The 16,776-nt window shown below is 34.7% G+C and overlaps 2 protein-coding genes across 5 annotated transcripts; both read right to left on the bottom strand.

The window, feature by feature from the left end:
* Positions 1–1,102: 1,102 nt before the first annotated feature.
* On the bottom strand, positions 1,103–4,404 carry LOC131952526 (uncharacterized). Of its 4 annotated transcripts, none has more exons than XM_059315232.1 (2): positions 4,340–4,404; positions 1,103–2,421 (listed from the first exon to the last, which is right to left on the bottom strand). In XM_059315232.1, the coding sequence occupies exon 2, from the start codon at positions 2,332–2,334 to the stop codon at positions 1,264–1,266; it is 1,071 nt and encodes a 356-aa protein (XP_059171215.1). In that variant the 5' UTR covers positions 2,335–2,421; positions 4,340–4,404; the 3' UTR covers positions 1,103–1,263. The 4 variants fall into 4 exon arrangements, with proteins under 4 accessions (XP_059171215.1, XP_059171216.1, XP_059171218.1 ...); XM_059315233.1 differs by having other exon boundaries at positions 4,372–4,391; XM_059315235.1 differs by having other exon boundaries at positions 4,222–4,345.
* Positions 4,405–6,422: 2,018 nt separating this feature from the next.
* LOC131952525 (uncharacterized) lies at positions 6,423–9,647 on the bottom strand. The gene is made up of 2 exons (XM_059315231.1): positions 9,553–9,647; positions 6,423–8,278 (listed from the first exon to the last, which is right to left on the bottom strand). Exon 2 carries the CDS (start codon positions 8,187–8,189, stop codon positions 7,023–7,025), a length of 1,167 nt encoding a protein of 388 aa, XP_059171214.1. The 5' UTR covers positions 8,190–8,278; positions 9,553–9,647; the 3' UTR covers positions 6,423–7,022.
* Between the last annotated feature and the right edge of the window lie 7,129 nt (positions 9,648–16,776).

Genomic DNA, 16,776 nt, shown 5'->3' with positions numbered 1-16,776 from the left:
ATGTTTGGATTTTCTATTAAAAGTCAATTGGTTGTTTTTTTTTTTTTGCAATTAAAAAATACATCAGATAAATAGATCGATTATGAAAGATATTTTGAAAGTGCAATAGGGCTAAACTTGATTGTGCCCCCCCCCCTACTTTGCCACTAACACCAATAACATCCAATATCGACCTATTTGATTTTTCTAATCACAATAGATAACTTTCTTTTGCAATGTAATTTAATAAATGTGCATTGAGGTAAACTCTTATTTTAATTTTTTGCTACTTGAAATAAAAACCAAAAACATTTTTAATTTTTTTTTTAGTGTTGTAGTATTTATTTTTATTTTCAATTTAATATTTTTAAAAATTATTACTTCAATAAATTGACATAAGCTGATGTTTTTTTGTTTTTTTTTTAAAATTATATTTACTTGATCCTTATATTGCAACCAAATGAAAAGATTGAAACATTTATCGCAATTGTAGGTATCAATCAGTTTTCTTTATTTTATTCACATGTGTAAGCCTACATAATGATACTTTGCTTGAAGCTTCAGTTGATTTTAATAGGATGCTATTTAAAAATATTTTCATGGACTAAAACAAAATGCTCAAAATGCCAGATTGGGAATAACATGTAAGGAAAGATAAGATTTAATTCTTATTGATCCAATGCCATTTTAAGTTTAAGTAATTTTCTTTTAATAAATGTTTTGTTAATGTTATGTTTTTTTGACTAATAATTAATAATGACAACACAATAGTTGGACATCATCTCTACACACAAAAAAATGTCAACACATATTTTTGTGTTAAGCTATCTTTGTAATGCATACTGTCTTTTATTTTCTGTGTTAAACCATATTCAAATTTTATAACATGTTCATCAAATTTGCATCTAAATATATATAGGCCTACATTATCCAATAAGACGGCATCAGCTCTGATGGGTATCCGACTTGAGTTATGGAAAGTAATGGCAGCTAGGCGTAGTGGTAATGACACTTTCCCTTCATATGCTGAGGTTATTGAAATAGGCAAACTCTACATCAATAAGCATTAAGAAAACATAATTTAACAGAACAAACATAGTCTAACAGAACACATAGTCAGGTATTAGGTCTGTGTGAATATATTTATGAGAAATTAAGCTAAATTGAAAAGAAAATCTACATTATTTCGCTTTAATTAAACCATAAATATTTTACAAGACTGCATATTATACTTGACTCCTCGTTATTTATAAGGAATCTAACAATTTGTCATAGTCCTGCCTGTTAAACATTATTCATTGTTTTAAGCTTTTCTGTCATAAGCTCATTAATTTGTAATGCAAGCCTGCTGTTTTCTGTCTGTAACCTAGTTGTCTCACTCTTGGCAGTTTCAACCTGACTCCTTAATTCCCTTATAACTTGTAAATGATGGTCAGACACAACTTGAAATTTTTTCTGTAATTTAGTATTTTGAATTCTTAAAATCATTAACTCCTTAGTTTTTTCATCCATGCCTTTAACTTTTCCATCATCATTGCCAGTATGTTGCTTTGATCGTTGATTCTTATTTCTTTCGAGTACATACTTTGCTTTCCAATTCTGTATCTGCAGACTTTTCCTTCTCAATTGTCCTTTCAAATATTGAAATTTTAAAACTCTGCCTGCTGTTGTTTCCTCTCTAAGTTTTTTAATCCTCTCCTTATACATGCGTATTGACTGATTTCTAATAACACATCTTGAACACTTATTACCCCTTAATCTATAACCAGTTAATGTCTCACTCTGTTTTATTTTCTCTACAAAATCTCTTTTATCTTTAAAAAATGCACTCTTTTCCATTACCGGCTCATGTTTTACCTCAGCACTAATTTTATTTTCCACTTCTGTAGAATTGGGCACTTCTGTACACACATCACCACCAGAAATAAAATAACTGTGTTCGTCCAAAAATGTTAACTGACCGTCCTCCATACTTGGAATACCCCCTGTCATTTCACTAGACATTTCATCCTTCAATAACTTTGAATAGTCTGGTAAGGGCTGAGCAGAGAAAGGAGTATGCATGAAGCTAACCAGTTTATCCCAACATCTGTTACCCGTTCTTCTATCGCGCTTGATCACAGACATTAATTTCCTAACTGCATTTGCAACTCTCCGATAACCTGCTATATCATTTTCACAGACCAGGTTATTTTGTACCGACAAATTATTACTAACTTTTACCATAGGTGCACCGTTGGATTGATACACCTGGTATGCCACATGACCATTCAGAAGTGGGACTGAAGGTTCAGAAAATTCCTTCAGTAGGTTAAGATAATTTTCACTGCACTTTTTAGTACGTTCTGTTTCCATAATAATTTTTTAAAGTACTGAACTTTACAGCAAAGCTGCAACACTTCAAGAAGTTTTTTGAAGCTCTTAGTGAATTTGCAAAGGACTCTGAAAATAAAAGGCATAGAATTAATCCAAAAAAATATACAACACCAGATGCATAGCTAGTGGAGGGGTGGGGCAGACGCTCAGCATGCCGTCCTTAATGGGCACCAAACAGGATGGAAAAACAATATCTGAGCTTTAGAGAGTGATTAAACTGTCTTCTACATCACTAGTGTGATTCCAACAAAAATTGTTACAGGATAGTGACTGGTAAGAAGAACCACCAACTTCTCCAAATGTGAATGGGGGAGGTCGTTTTTTGCTAACTTGATTATCTATTGGCTATATGAATACAGGAAGGGACATAAAATTAATAGTTTTCCCCTGAATGTGTTGCTACGCTTCTGCATAACACAAATATTTTTAAAACAAATGTATTCCTTATATTATAACTATAATAGGTCTATATAAATATAACCATAATTGAAAATCACTCCAACTGTGGTAAGTAAACAACAGCTTGTCGACCTGACACTTGCATTTAGGGGGTCGTCCATAAATGACATCACACTCGTAGGGGGGTCCGTAATTTTGTGACGATGGGGGAGGGAGGGGGGGGGGGTTCAAATGGTGCGACGTCACACTTTTGCATTATAATAAAGCAATGTTAGAGAACGAATTTTAGACGTTATTTTTTTTATTTCTTGTTTAAGCAAATTGTTCTAATAAATTGTAATAGAAATTGATTAAAATACTCTATTTTGACAGAGTTCAGACAAGATTTTGGAAAAATATCGATGTTTTGAAAAAAATTCAAATGCAGTTTTGAGGGGGGTTGTAGGCTGAGGTGTGACATCTTTTTAGGGGGGGGGGGGGTCTGGCTTTTTGTGACGATGTGTGACGAAAAAAATCTGCATGTTATGGTTATGTGTTAAATCTAGTAATTGTTAGGCTAAATACTAAATAATAGCCTAATAATAATAATATTATTATAATAGGGCCTATATATTAGTGCAAGGCTCTATATACTATATACATATACTGTAGGCCTATATACTATATAGTATATAAGGGTAATCTATCGTTTTGGGTACGTAAAATCGCCCGCGACTTGTAATGTGAAAACCAGGTGACTCCTTAAATTTTAATAATTATTTCACATTTTGAGGAGGATTTATATTTTTTAAAATACAAAAATGTTTCCTTGTTTCATTTATGTACCTGTTTTTAAAGAATTGAATTAAAACTTTTCAGTAATAAATAAAGACTAGCGATGTTTCCAACAGATGCAACCATGCTCATTTACTATAGCAGCCATCTTGTTTAAGTTTTATTTTTATAAGCTTTTAGCGCCAGATCAGGGGGAAGCCACTCTATTTTACAAATGGCTGCTGTTTATATAGCAAATCTTGCTCTCAGACACTGCTGTTTAAAGTTAATTTCTGGCCTATATCGATATATTTAGCCATTGATTTAGGTTTATTATTCATTTATCTATAATATTTGATACAAACATATGACAATATACTCCTATTAAAGCCTTGACAATGAGGTAACGTTTTCGTACATTAATAGCCGCGGGCGATTTTACGTACCCAAAACGATAGATTACCTATATAATATATAAGTAATAGTAGTCTATTACTATTTGGGCCTAATAATAGATCTATAAAAATATAACTAGCAAAACTTGCTCTTAAACACTGCTGTTAATTTCTGGCTTATCCTGATATAAAGTAATAGATCTAGTATGAAAGCCATTTGGCATTTAGGGCTTTTAGGCCTAAGGCCTAGTAATACTAATGAAATGATTTTAAAAATTTTATTTTAACTTGGTCATGAGTCACCTTTCTTTCACTTTACCTAGCCTCTGCCGATTTTACGGACCTAAAGCGATAGATTACCAAATAAAATTAATTATTTAAACTGTACAGCTTGTATAGACCAACACTTCTAAATAATATTTAGCTTAATAAATTACAATGATCTAAATCTAGACTAGATGATACAAACACGCAACAGCCATCTTTTAGTAGTTTCAAAAATTATTATTAGAGTTGTCTGCCTTCTCACTAGATCTAGATAGGGAGGGGGGGGGATACATTTTCCTGGGAGTGGGGGTGACATTGGTAAAAGTATAACTTTTCTAAATAATTTTTTTTGAGGGGTGAGGCGGAGGTGGTAGACATTTTTCTGCTAAAGAGATGACTACAAGAAATTGTATTAGAGCGTAGTGCAAATGACGTCATACTAACGGCGTTAATGTTGTAGATAGGATGACTGACCTGAGGGCTGATTGTCTTTAAATATAAAAATAATGAGCAACATTTTAAGCAACTAAAAATAAATGTGTGGGTCGCTAGACTCTAAATCATGCACTGAATACCTTTACTAGAATTTAAGAAGCTACCCATGCTTTTATTTTTAGTTATTTAAACGAGCCGACCCGCGGCGTACAGCCGCTATTTAGTTGTTTTATTTTCTACTTTTCAGTAATTCATAATTTGTGAATTCGACAGTACCAATGCTGCCACTGAAAATATTTGCTTTAAAACACTATCAGACTGATAGTGTTTTAATCAGATGGTCGTTAAGGACGATAACCCCCTCCTTTCCCCCAACCCCACTCCCTTGAAAGCAAACTCCTCTTCGTTACCTCCCCTAAGTTTAAAATCGTTTCAAACTACATTATCTGCCCCTAATAGCCGTCACTAAACCCGGCTCTACGATAGTAAACATTTAGCATGAACCACAGCTCACCAGACTTCCTAGAACAGGAAGAGAGGGGACTACAAGGCGCGCTTACAGCTTGTCTTCTAACGTCTCCAAGAAGAGAATTATATATATAGATAGATAGTAGGCGTGCTGTATGCATCTGATGACAACATTAATTTTGTATACTTGACACCTTGGAAAAACATTGGAGAATTTACCGTCAAAACTAATAGTTAAACTATGTTGTATCCAGCTAAAATAATAAAATATTAGTGAGAGAGGGCTGACACCTGTAGTAAACGCACAGGGGAACATCCAACAGTGGGACGCCACTAACTAAACTCAATTTTTTTTTAATTGCTCATGATTCATTTAGATCTTTTTTATGCTTTTAATTTAGCAAAACTATCAATAAGTTTATTGAGATCCATTTTAGGGGTCATCCATAAATGACGTCACGCTTTTTTGACGATTTTTACCTCCACCCCTCCCCTCCGTCACAAAAGCCAGACCCCTTCCCTAAAATGACGTTACACATCAGCATACAACCCCCCCCCCCCCCTCAAAATTGCAGTTGAATTTTTCTTAAAACATCGATATTTCTCCAAAATCTTGTCTAAACTCTGCCAAAATAGAGTATTTTAATCATTTCCTATTGCAATTTATCAAAACAGTTTTCTAAAACGCGAAATAACATCTAAAATTCGTTTCCTAACATTGCTTTTTTAAAATGCAAAAGTGTGACGTTGAATCATCTGAACCCCCCCCCCCCCCCCCGTCACAAAATTACTGACCCCCCTCCCCCCCCTATGAATGTGACGTCATTTATGGACGACCCCTTAGCTGCTTCTGTGAGTTTGATACTTAGAATGGTCAACCTACTGACACATGGGCACATCTACAATTTGTTTATTAACAAATTAACATCATCATAATGAGATTTAAAAATCTCCTTCCTGACCACCATGGAATGTTAAATATGTAAACTAGCATAACCATCCACGTTGCAGCAATCTAGTCTTACATACCTGGGTAGCAAAACAATTTTTAATGGTTTCATCAAAGTGTTACCAATTGTGTATTTGTAGTATTGTGTCGCTGTTTGCTAAAACTGAGATAGTTAAAATTTAAAAAAAACTCCACTGCTTTTTTTTTTTTGGGATCCTTGTTGTGAGGGCACGGGTTTGTACACACTATTCATTACAAGTTTAAGTCAGTTTTATTTATTTTATTTCAATTTTTTTGTGATTGTAAGTTTTAGTTAATTAAAAATATTATTTTGGGTTAAATTAAAACACTTTAGCAGCAGATTGGAAGTAGCATTTAAAGACAGGTTCTGATTATATCATGTTCTTTATTGATATGTTATACTGTATTGACTCATTGTAATGAATATACAATAATTAGAACATCATCTCCAAATTAATCCAAAACAATTCACATATTTTTAGTGTATATCTTTATAATTATAGTGCAAACTGACTGTCTCACCTTTTTAATGCATATTAATAAACTTTATATCTAATTTAAGAACATGATCATCCCACCAAAATATATATATATATTTGGTCCATATTACTAAAAACATCAGCACTAAAACATAAAACACATGTAAAAATATAGCCTCTCACTCACATACAATTTGGCAAAGAGAAATCAGATTTGTGTGCATACATTTATGACAAGTAAGGCTAAATTAAAAAATAAACAATTTTATTGTATAACATCCTTGCATTATTTAAATGTCCCACCAAAATGTGTAAATTACAGGCATCACTCATGAGGCCTATCTATAGGTTCCTTTTCACTTTGTTGTGGTTAACAAACTAGTACATACACATTCTTTAAATGTATACCTGTGTACTTCAATTTTATAAATTATCTTAAAATACACACAAAGAAACTCTTTCTAGATAGTTTAAACAAAAACATATTACATGACTGCATATTCATGTTGGCTCCACATTTTCAACTGTATTTTTAGAATCTAAGAGCTTGTGATTGTCCTCCACCAACTTGCTAATCTCTGCCTCATAAATAAGGTTCTTAGCTATAAGCTTCTTCTGTTCTGTCATGAGCTCTTCAAACTGTGCTGCATGCTTGCTGCTTTCTGTTTGTAGTAATGTCTGTAACTTACTTGTCTCATTCTTGGCAGATTCAACCTGGGTCCTTAATTCCTTTATGACTTGTAAATGATGGTCAGATACAACTTGAAATTTTTTCTGTAATTTAGTATTTTGAATTCTTAAAATCATTAACTCCTTAGTTTTTTCATCCATGCCTTTAACTTTTCCATCATCATTGCCAGTATGTTGTTTTGATCGTTGATTCTTATTTCTTTCGAGTACATACTTTGCTTTCCAATTCTGTATCTGCTGACTTTTCCTTCTCAATTGTCCTTTCAAATATTGAAATTTTAAAACTCTGCCTGCTGTTGTTTCCTCTCTAAGTTTTTTAATCCTCTCCTTATACATGCGTATTGACTGATTTCTAATAACACATCTTGAACACTTATTACCCCTTAATCTATAACCAGCTACCATCTCACTTTGTTTCATTTTCTCTACAATATCTCTTTTATCTTTAAAAAAACCACTCTTTTCCATTACCGGCTCATGTTTTACCTCAGCACTAATTTTATTTTCCACTTCTGTAGAATTGGGCACTTCTGTATACACATCACCACCAGAAATAAAATAACTGTGTTCATCCAAAAATGTTAACTGACCGTCCTCCATACTTGGAATACCCCCTGTCATTTCACTAGACATTTCATCCTTCAATAACTTTGAATAATCTGGTAAGGGCTGAACATAAAAAGGCGTTTGCATTATATTAACTATTTTATTCCAGCTTTTGACTCCTAACCTTCTAACATGTTTGATCTCAGATAACAACCTTGCTACTGCATTTCCAACTTTTCTATACCCAACTGGATCATTTTCAACTGCCAAATTTTTGTGTGCAATTAATTGGTTAATAATTTTTCGCCTACTAGGGCCGTTACAATAATTTATCCAGTGTGCCACATATCCATTCAAGAGTGGAATTGATGGTTCCGAAAAACTCTTAAGCAGCTCTACATAGCTGTAGCTGGGTAGCTTAGAAGTTTCCATAAAAATGTTTAAAATAGTGTAAGCTATTAATGAAAATTGCTAATTCTTGAAAAAAGTGAATTTGAGCTCTTGTAAAATTTACCAAAATTCTGAAAACAAGATAAAAGGTAAGATTACAAAAAAAGTTAAGTTCGAACAAAATATAAGTAATCTAAACAATTATGTTTTTAATGACTTCCACAGTGGTGGGAAAGTCAAGTTTCAGTAAACAAATAATCTTCAATGTTAAAATTTTGGTCACTCTGTTTGTTGTAAATATAGAATCTATACATTTCCAGGTCAAATTATTTTCAAAGTATTGATATTGCCAGGCTACTGTAATAAATATATTACTTCACCACACATCACAGATATTACTGTACAATTTTTAAAATTTAGTTTCTTAAATTTTAAAAACATCAAATACGTCCAATCTTTAGTAAAGTCCAACAAAAACCACACGATAGTTCTTATACCATATCTATTTTAATAATGGTGCACACAATTTATAAAATTATAAAATGGAAACTGTGACAAGATTCCCTCTTTTTTAAAATTAACAATTAGATATCTACGTCTGTTAACAGAGTAGTAGACAGTAACAATAGTAGACAACTAAAAAGCACTTATTTTTTTCACTATGAGTAGGTCCTATAACACATAGATCTAGCCAGATCTACTCTGAATTGGTTAACACTTGGAAAAAGTACTTAAATTAAAGTTTCAGATAATTTTTTTTTAAATGAATTAATGAATTAAGGACTTAAGACCTGTATATTCTTCAATTAATTAATTAGGAAAAGTGGTTTAATGCCATAAAATTATTCATTAAAATTGTTGACAAATAGATCTAGATATCTTGTTAAAATATTGATTATTTCTAAAAGGACGTTTTGCATAAAACATAAAAATAAAGTAAGTAGCTATAGCCGAAAACGTGAGTGCGACCGCAGCGTATGGCATGATGCAGATCGGAACTGAACTCTAGCTCTAAATAATATTTCAACTTTATTTAGTATTTAGTTAGGCCTAAAAACTGAATTTGTTTTTCTCAATCTCAAAATAGTAGAAGATAGATTCTAGATCTAGATCTAGATTTCTAGTAGTCTAGATCTAAAAGTCTAGATTCTAGAATATTCTAGATCTAGATCTAATTCTTGATTTAATTTAAGGCTTAAGGGATGAGTCTTCTGAGATCTAGAATAGATCTTCTAGTCGGGTGAGTAAAATTTGTTTTGCCAGTTGCTATGGGTGATTAATGATTATCGTCCGAGACTTGAAATGTGAAAAAAGGTGACGCATTAATAAATTTCACATTTTTAGGAGGATTTATGTTTTGAAAGTCACAAAAATGTTTCAAAGTTTCATTAATTCATTGATGTACCTGTTTTTAAACAATTGTATTAAAACTTTTCAGTAATAAAATAAATAAAGACTAGCGATGCTTTCATCAGATGCAATCAAGCTCATTTACTTTAGCAGCCATCTTGTTTCTTTTTTTTTTTTGGTTAGAGATTCAGGGGAAACCACTCTAGCTTACAGATGGCAGCTTTTTTATATAGCAAATCTAGCTCGCAAACACTGCTGTTTAAAGTTAATTTCTGGCCTATATACTATATTGAATAATAATAATAAAATTTCACGTGTTCTGTTGTTTTATTTTACTGTAATTAACCATTGTTAGCTATTGATTATTATTATTTTTTAATGAGAATTTGAAAATATCATCAGTAGAGGTGTCGGCGAGAGTGGGGGCACCATGTTCTATGGTTGCTCTTGACATAATGGGAAATAACTAAACTAGGTAGAATTTGCCTAAAAGATTAATTGAGTTGTTTCCACTTACAAAAAAATTAGAAATATAAATGTAACAATTAGCAACATTTTTAGCGGTAAACATTACTAATCACTATTTAAAACTGAACATTTACATCTGTGTGTACGAGATGTATTTTTTTTTTTATTGCTGGCTAATGGATTTCAGCCGTATAATTACAGATGACCCAAAGTGTCTTAAAATTTACCAAATCCTGAACATGGAAACAGTGAACATTATCTAAGTCAGGGGTTCCCAACCTTTTTTACTCTAGAGCACATTCTAAAATATCGGTAGGGTGGCGGGCACCACCTATTTTAAATCGACAAACTCCTTCCAGAGGCGCAACGACCCTTCCCGTCACCCGGGAACAAAACTTTTGATTTGCACCCCCCCCCCCCTCAAACTTTCGATTTGCCTCCCCCCTTAAACTTTCGATTTGAACCCCCCCCCCCCTCCTCAAATTTTCGATTTGCACCCTCCCCCCTCCCCCTCAAACTTTCGATTTCCACCCCCTTCAACCTTTCAATAATGTTTATGAAAAAAATTCTGTCTCTGTCGAATAGTGAGAGGCGGGCACATACGAATCGTTCGGCGGGCACGGGGTTGGGAACCCCTGATCTAAGTCATTAAGACATGACGTCATTCCGTTTTACAGATTTAATTAAGGAACCCGAGCCACTCGAACTATCAAACCATAATGTGTCTATATTTAGATTCAGTGTAGTATATAATTACTTGGCAGGTCCTTTTCTCTAACAGTCTAACTCTACTCAGTCTACTGTTACAGTGTTAGAATCTGGTAGTTAAAACTGTTACAGTGGGATATTGTTTGTAAAACTAGCGAGTAAAAAGCACACTTACTTATAACTTAAGTAGACTAAGCTACTAAATCTGCTAAACCTAGGTTTAGAATCCTAAATCTAGATAAAGATATAATAAATAATATTAGAATATTAGATATAGATCTATCTATAGATTTCTAGATCTAGATTAGTAAAGTAACTTCTGATTATACAATCAACATTTAGAATATGATGTGGCTCTCTGCAGTGATAAAGTAGGGAATGAATATGTTGATCCACCTTTTGACATTGTTTTTCTACCTTCCTCAGACATTCACAAAAACCAGCTGTGAGATCTGACTTCAGACACACCAGGAAGGTAAACTTCAAGTGTGCAGAGCACACAATAAGGGACATGGCAACATTCAATGCATTGTTCTACAGCAGGGGTCTCCAAACTTTTCAGTCCGAGGGCCGCATTAACTATCTAATTTCAGTCTGGGGGCCAGTTTCTTCCAGGCATGTCGTGATTTTTCTGAGTAAAGTTCCTCAGCAATCTCCAACAAACGTTTATTTCCGTGGAAAAAAAGATCTTCGCGGGCCGGATGAGGGGACCTCGCGGGCCGCATCCGGCCTGCGGGCCGTAGTTTGGAGACCCCTGTTCTACAGCCACACCAAAAAAGCTGACCAAGACAATTTCATGGCTAAGTTCATTGTGGCCTCAACCAAAAAACCAAATAGAAAACAAACAAGCAATGAAAGAAATAAACGCCAACGGACAACATGTGAGACATCATTTTTTGTCAGTCATGAAGCAGACAAAAACGAGGATGCGAGTCTGTAAGGATTTTTTCTTAAAAGTGCGGGTTATTGGACGCTCTCGTGTTGAAAACATTGCTAAAAACATACAGCTACATGGAGGAGTGTCAAAGGAAAAACGAGGTGGTGATCAAAAGGGCTTTAAGTATGGCCCCAAAAGAACTGCTGTACTTACTTTTTAAAAAGGGCTTAAAGGCAGGGAAAGCCATTACGTTACGTTACGTTTGCCTGTCGTCCCTACTGGGACATAGGCCGCTGACAAGAGCTTTCCAGGCGTCTCTGTCCAGGGATAGTCTCCAACTGTCCACAGGTGTATCCAATCTTCTTGGTGTCTTCTTCCAGGTCACGTCTCCAGGTCTTTCTTGGTCTGCCTCTCCTCCTCCTGCCCTGTGGATTACATGTGAGGGCCTGTCATATTATGCTGAATACAGGCTTCCTGAGTGTGTGGCCAATCCATTTCCATTTTCTCTGGAGTATCTCTACTTCAACTGGCAGTTGATTTGTCCGTCGTCAAAGAACATCATTTCTGATGGTTTTAGGCCAGCGAATTCGCAGGATCTTTAGGGAAAGCCATTACGGCAGACTTAAGTCAAAAAAAAATCTACTTGCCTTCTTTAATCACTTATATAAAGCAGCTATGGAAAATGTTTCTGACAGACACTACAGAAAACCAGTAGCGTAGCGAGGGGGGGGGGGACATATGTCCCCGGGCGCCGACCTTAGGGGGCGCCAAAATGGGTTGGAAAAATAAATAGAAAGGTTCAGGGGGTGCAAATCGAAAGTTTGAGGGGGGTGGGGTGTAAATGGAAATCTCGAGGGGGGGGGGGGGTGCGAATCGAAAGTTTGAGGGGGGGGGGGGTGCAAATCAAAATCTTGAGGGGGGGGGGGGGGTGCAAATCGAAAAGTTTGTCCCCGGGCGCCGGGAAGGGTCGCTACGCCTCTGCAGAAAACCACGTCCCCTATGAATTCTTCAGAAGGATATTCAAAACAGTCTTTAGAATTGGTTTTAGTTACCCCAAAAAAGATACATGCTCGTTCTATGAACGAGCGAGAAATCAGATAAAGGTAGAGACAGATCCATAAAAAAAACAGACATTAATAACTACCTTACGTGTTCACAAGACGAGGGCAAATGCTTTTTATGATCTCCTTAGTGAAAAAAAAAGAGGAACTAATGACTAAAGGTACACTGTTTTGACCATCAGCAAAATCAAGGGTTGCCTAAAGTCCCAGACCAGATAGCCTACTATAGTAAACAGTTATATATTTATAATTTCACTGTAGTTGAAGTAAATGACTTGGGCACCTTGAAGCCAGATAATGTATTTATTTATGTTTGGAGGGAGGATCAGTTTGCCAAAAATAGTTCATCCTGCTCCAGTGCTGTTTTTTATGCTCTCCAGAAGTCAAAAATGAATGGCATTGACTGTGTTCGCCTCGTGTCTGATGCTTGTGGTGGGCAGAACAAAACTAGCGTCATTATTCAGATGGCATCACACTGGCTAGTAACCCACGCTCCACCTGGGGTAAAAACTGTTGAGCTGTTGTTCCCGGTCAGAGGTCATTCCTTCCTGCCATATGACAGGGTATTTTGAGTTTTAGAAAAAAAATTAAAAAGAAAGAAAGTATTTATTCCCCAGAGGAATACCTGGACATTCAAAGAGATCAAGGCACTGTGAGATAGGTAGAGGAGAACTGGGGTATACTTGATTTAAACTCCTTATCTTATAAGACCTTGAAGAAACCTCTGCCAATAAAGATCCAAGAAAATAAGAGGTCTATAATTAAGCTTGTCAGAACATGCTGGAGATGACTGGGAAACTGTTGTTGCTGACACCATTCAAGCTGCCAATGGTGATATTGTTGAATGCGACTGCTAATAAGAATGTGACTGTCTTTGCGAGGATGACGCCTCCAATAATATTTAGACTTAATCAAAGCCAGAAAGCTCCCCCCACCTTCAGTACTTTGTAACTTATTTTCCCCAATAAAATTATCCCTGTGGATTTTTTTCCCAGGGTGTAAACTGTACACTTTTTGTTGCCATTATTTAATTTTAATAGTATGTTTTGTGCCGTCCTTTACCATACATGTTTACAGCTAGTTTTTTAAAATGATTCAATGACTGCTTTAAGTCTTATCAGTCATAATAATTTTATATTGTTGTTTAATTTCCCATAAACTAAGAAACTCTGATCGGCAGGCTAGATAGCACAGAAATAAGTTTAGACTGGTTAATAGAAATATGCAAATATTAGTGGTAAACACTTTACTATGAGGTGGGTAGACATGGATTACTGCCAGAGATTGAACTCTGCTTATTGTCTGTAAGAAATAAGCATTATAGCTACTTTTCAATTGCCAATAAACTACTTCCTTAACCTGCTAAGTATTTAAACCACTGTCAAAACCTGCTAAGTAAAAACTTTGTCTTTCATTATCAAAGTCTGAAATTTTCTTAAATTTTATTTTGTTTGTTCCAATTGACAGACCTAAAGGCATCCTTTCAGCATAGCTAAATCCCGAATCTGTAGCCAAACATTTAGTGACGAATTTAAAAAAGTGTATTTTTCTCAGAATCAGTCTTCAGCTACTTAGCAGGTTTTGCAAGTGGACTCCTCATATATATATATATATATATATATATATATATATATATATATATATATATATATATATATATATATATATATATATATATATATATATATATAGGCGCAAGAATAAGTCGTACGCCTCTTCATGATCTGGAGTACGGGACAAGGCCACATTTACAGTGCCTAGGACCTACAAAGACCTTAAAACGGCCCTGTCGGCTACTAAACTACTGCAGTGTTTCTTCCAGACTTTTTTCTCCGGGGGGGGGGGGCATTTGAAATTTTAGGGGGGGGGGGCGGTACAATTTCTTCGAGTGGGCGGACACTGTTAAAAGTATATATCTTATATATAAATTATATAAGTTTCGTTCGGAGGACGGTAGAGTTTTTTCGGGGGGGGGGGGGGGGAATAACTCTGAACTATTGAACATAGAAAACTGAACTATTTATTTAAGTTCTTATTTATAAAATAATGTGGGTTTGCCTATATTACTTGTAATATTGGGTCATAATTATTTTTAGCAAAAAGGTTAACCATCTAAAAACTTTACAAACATTGCGCTTTTGTGTAGTGATAACATTAATTTTCCGTTTATTTTTAAAAATAAAAAATTCAACAATCAACGTTAGTTTTGTTTGAATATGTGGGGATGGAGAAGGAATGCTGTATTACAGAATAGCAGGGTCGGGTGTCAAACATACGAATAACATTACAACAAATCGGAAATTTCAAAATTTAAATGGGGATTTTAATTTTCTAGCGCACTAGGCCTAGTATCTACATGCGGAAGTTTCTTAAAATGCTAATATTGGGGCATTTGTTTTTATTGTGTGTGAAAATATGAGTGTGGCGCAGTGTTTCTTCCAGACTTTTTTCTCCGGGGGGGGGGCACTTGAAATTTTCGGGGGGGGGGGGGGGCGGTAGACTTTCTTCGGGGGGGCGGACACTGTTAAAAGTATATATTTTCTATATAAATTATATAAATTTCATTTCGTTCGGGGGGGGGGGGGCGGTAAAAAATTTTCGGGGGTGGGGGGGGCTTCCTTAAAATCTTCCTTAAGTAAACTTAAGTTTTTTTCATTCTTTAAAATATCAATGAAATGTTTTAACCTGGAGAAGCGAGGTCTTTGAAACAGCCGAGGTCAAGGTTATATTTCTTTATTTAAGAGATATTTTCTAAACTTAGCTATTTAGATGTCGAATTTAATTAGACCTATATTGTCATGCGTCTCTTCTAACTTTGTTATAAGTTTGGTTTTATTAGCACTGACTATAACATGGCTCAATCAGGACACCGTACAAATTAAGTTTTTCAAGTCAGTAGTAATCTTGTTGTCATCGTTCAGTGCCGAAGTGTGCATCAGATTTTTGTTAAAAGCGTTAGCCAGATGAACAGTGTTATTGAAACAGTAGTGAGAATAACGAGTATTGTTTGTGTGCGGACTGGTCAGATGCAATGATAACGCTCGCATTGAGACGCTTGTTTGTCTACAGAACATCACAACCATTATGTATTGTGTGATTTAGGAATTCTGCTACTGTCTTCAGTAATGTTACCTCGTTTTGAATAACCGGCTGTTGCTTCTTATTTATTACTTCAGTAAATAAGGTAAGCGATTCTTGACAATTGGTTTTTAAATTTTGTTTATACCTACAAGTATAATCAAGATTAATATTATCAATATATATTACTTTATTACTGTCCTCAGTAATGTTACATCGTTTTGAGTAACTGGCTGTTGCTTCTTATAATTATTACTTCAGTAAATAAGGTAAGCGATTCTTGACAATTTGTTTAATCAAGATTAATATGATCAATATATATTACTTTATATTAAATAATAGTTATAGATTAAAATTGTATTCATCTTCTTCGTCGTTCTAAACTGTAATATCAGATAGGTTTTATTCTAATATTAAGTTTTAAATTTCAACATTCTGTATTTACTTTGACTTCTACCTTTTTTACTTTCTCGTATAGAGAAAGTCTTGTAATCGTGCAAAAAAAAAATCGAGATTTTTACAAATCTCGACGTTTTACACCTCACTGATACGGAAAAACATAATTTTGAAATCTTGTCCGTATGTCTGTGTGTCTGTCTGTGTGTAAACACGATAACTTGAGTACCGTTACAGCTAGGTTGATGAAATTTCATATATAAGTATTTTATCAAAATCGTAGATCCTGATCAACTTTTGAGCGATTTCCAATAACCGGAAGTAGCACTTTTTCTACTTTGAATTTTTCAAAAGCCTATAACTTGAGTACTATTTGGGATAGATAAATGAAATTTCACATCTAAGTAAAGAATCTAATTCTCTACCTTCTGTCAAATTTTAAGTAATTTTCGTTGAACGGAAGTACTAATTTACGCTATTTCCGATTTCTCAAAAAATGCATGTAATGTATTTATATAAGAATATCCGAGAAAGTTTAGGGGAGATCACTCCCGGTTTATTTCTGGATGTGTTTACCTGCCTTGTTTCAATTAAGAGCATCATTCTGCAAGGAAATTTGGAGTAGGCTATTTACTCCTGGGTCTGACTTGGGTCCGAACTCAGAACTTCTGGGTTACCAACCGTGCCTTTT

Source organism: Physella acuta, unplaced genomic scaffold (assembly GCF_028476545.2).
Source record: "Physella acuta isolate Inbredline_101_S28 unplaced genomic scaffold, ASM2847654v3 ptg000875l, whole genome shotgun sequence".
NCBI classification, from domain to species: domain Eukaryota; kingdom Metazoa; phylum Mollusca; class Gastropoda; family Physidae; genus Physella; species Physella acuta.
The sequence above is the reverse complement of the archived record's forward strand: the minus strand, read 5'-3'. Positions and strand labels throughout refer to the sequence as shown.

What these genes read in the sequence shown, in the direction of transcription:
- LOC131952525 (XM_059315231.1), bottom strand. Translation starts at nt 8,189, where the DNA reads ATGGAAACTTCTAAGCTACCCAGCTACAGCTATGTAGAGCTGCTTAAG.
- LOC131952526 (XM_059315232.1), bottom strand. Translation starts at nt 2,334, where the DNA reads ATGGAAACAGAACGTACTAAAAAGTGCAGTGAAAATTATCTTAACCTA.